Source organism: Montipora capricornis, chromosome 14 (genome assembly GCF_036669925.1).
Source record: "Montipora capricornis isolate CH-2021 chromosome 14, ASM3666992v2, whole genome shotgun sequence".
Classification (NCBI taxonomy): domain Eukaryota; kingdom Metazoa; phylum Cnidaria; class Anthozoa; order Scleractinia; family Acroporidae; genus Montipora; species Montipora capricornis.
The window spans coordinates 24,841,475-24,844,166 of record NC_090896.1 but is presented as its reverse complement, the minus strand read 5'-3'; the positions used below and the strand labels follow the sequence as shown (position 1 = coordinate 24,844,166).

At 40.0% G+C, this 2,692-nt stretch overlaps 1 protein-coding gene across 1 annotated transcript; it reads right to left on the bottom strand.

The window, feature by feature from the left end:
* Nucleotides 1-319: 319 nt before the first annotated feature.
* Nucleotides 320-2,096, bottom strand: LOC138033060 (galanin receptor 2a-like). Its single transcript, XM_068880804.1, has 2 exons — nucleotides 2,076-2,096; nucleotides 320-1,862 (listed from the first exon to the last, which is right to left on the bottom strand). Exon 2 carries the CDS (start codon nucleotides 1,605-1,607, stop codon nucleotides 567-569), a length of 1,041 nt encoding a protein of 346 aa, XP_068736905.1. The 5' UTR covers nucleotides 1,608-1,862; nucleotides 2,076-2,096; the 3' UTR covers nucleotides 320-566.
* Nucleotides 2,097-2,692: the final 596 nt, after the last annotated feature.

Below are 2,692 nucleotides of genomic sequence, written 5' to 3'. Positions count from 1 at the left end.
AAAGAAATCTCGGTGCCAGTGATGTTAGCCCACTAAATGCAAACTAAAACCTTCTTTACACATAAATTTGTACAATTTAATGACCTACCGTGATACGAAATTAAAAACAGAAAAAGAAAAGAAAAAGCAAAAAACTTTTAAATACCCAATACCTATTAAATGAAAAGTGTTACAATTGAACCCACTGGGAACTCGGAAAAATCCGAGCCCCAGATGGGATTCGAACCCACGAATCGCGGGTTCGAATCCCATCTAGGGCTCGGATTTTTCCAAGTTCCCAGTGGGTTCAATTGTAACACCTTTCATTTAACATGTGTTAAACATTCTCTCAAATACCCAATAATAAACAAAATTATGTCTTTTTTCCTGTGTATCGGTTGGAAGGCAAATAAGCTCTAGGTGCTTTACAATTGAAGTTCTTCTTTTGTGCGGGTACGTGGGCAGGAAATATTGACCAATCTAAAAAATCCTTCGTGTCTTTTTTTGTTGAAGAGGCTGTCATGCATGATCATACCTTCAAATGAAACAAACTAACTTCGAATTCGCTGGTAAATACTTCGCAAGTCTTAAACATCTAATCCAGATTCAGGATTGTCGCGGTTGCGCACAACATGTACAGATGCGAATCTACTGGAGTGGATGGCAGTGTGTTTGGTGAAAACTGCCTTGAAACCATCCCGGTAATTTGAGCTGCGGAACGCGTAAAGAACTGGGTTTAAGCAGGAACTGCAGTACATCAAAAACTCAAACACACGAAAGAGAAGAGACAGCGTTTCCTGGTTAGAGATAAGTTTGCGGTGGTCTTCCAGCGCGATGTATAGAATAAAGGCGCAGTATGGAATAAAACAAACGCAAAACGCAACTGTTACGCTTATTAAGAGTTTAGCTAGCCGCTGTTTGGTACGATCATCTCCATTGCCCGACGGCGCCTCCGCACAGACAGTGTGGCCTAAAAACAACCCTCGGATAATCTGGAAATAACAGTACGCAAAAACGACAAACGGTACGAAACCCCAAAATACAACAGTACAAATAACATGAGTGCGAAGTAAAGAAGCATACTCCAAACTGAATGGACATACGCACCTTCCATATCGTTGACTGTACTTGCTTTCTGAAAAATTCGGAAAGCTTATTGAGATCGCTCCGATCCAAATAAAGAAGACAACGTATTTAACATGTTTAATGGTTAGTCGAAGTTCCGTCCTCATGGGCTTCATCAGTGCGTGGTAGCGTTCTATGGCCAGAACGGAGAGTGTTAGGACAGAGCTGGCTATTGCCACAGTTATGATAGCATTGCCTGTGAACATTTTGCAAATATAATCGCCAGTTTTTCCTGAAGGATGTATGGGGTAAAAAACAAAGCTGTAGGTTCTTGGGCACCAAAGTAGAATGACAATATCGCTGACAGCTAAGTTGACGAGAAGAATATTTGTGGTCGTGTGCATACTTTTTGTTTTGCGAACCACGGTTATAACGAGACAGTTTCCTGTAAACCCGACAATTAACAGCAACGAATACAGAACAGCAAAAACCAAGTCTACTCGCTCGATCGTATACTTTTTAAAGTCTCGAAAACTGTTCAAATCCGTTTCGTTAACCGACATGATTTCCGTTTTGAGTCCGTGTAGAAACGTCGCGAAGAGATCAATTTAACGTTTTGTTTTGCTTTTTTTTTGTAACTTCTTCGATTTTCCACTTCGAGATCCAGCGTCTAACCAGAACCAAACTGACGAGTTAATAACCGTCATACATCCTCTCTATGAGGCCTTCCAAGGGTTCTTGGCGACAAGCGACATCACTCCAAAATTGCAAAAAATGTAGCGACAATCTTGCTCCAGAACACCGACAGCCGACAGAACCTGACGGAAAAAAAGTGACAATTTGCGACAGCGACAATCCATTTTTAACTTCGAAAAAGCGACATGTTTTCACTTTGTTATTTCGACAGCGACATGACCGACCAGGCCAGTTTAATTGACTCTAAATCGTCTCTTCTGTTGGTGTTGCTACTAGTGTATTTCTTGTGCAAATTAAGATACATTAAACAAACCATCATTCAACACTTGACGCACCTGTTTTGCAGTGAGCGTCTTATGTCACTTATTTCCTCTTTTGTCAGTCATGATTCTCTGTAACTCGGTGACTTTTATCGCGTCTGTGCAGCTTTTCTGGCGCTTTTTGTTAACGTGGGAAAAAATCGCACAGTAGTCAGAGCATTCTTTAAAAAAAGCAAAAAGGATTACAAAAAGAGCCACGAGGGGAAAGAAAGGAAAGGTAAGTTGTCTGACACTGTTTACTAGTAAATACTGACTAATAATTACTTAGAGGGTTTTGACGGAAATTAATAATTAATAATGCGAGGGCTTAATTGTTGCTTGATTTTTACATATTTCGATGACCGTATAAACACTTCCGTAGCTCGTTTTCACATCATTCTCAAAAAAAAAAAAAAAGCAAAAAGAAGGACAAACAGAACTGCAAGGTTAAGGAAAGCAAAGGTAAGTTGTCTGACAATGTTTACCAGTAATTACTGACTAATAATTGCAGAGAGGGTTTTGATGGTCGTCCTTGCATTTAAGCTTGAGCAGTGTCTAGCAATGACAGCAAATAATAATTACTATCATTCGATGTATTTTGTCCTTGCTTTTCATTGGCTGAGAGCCTACCACGTGACCTGCAAATAACTGCC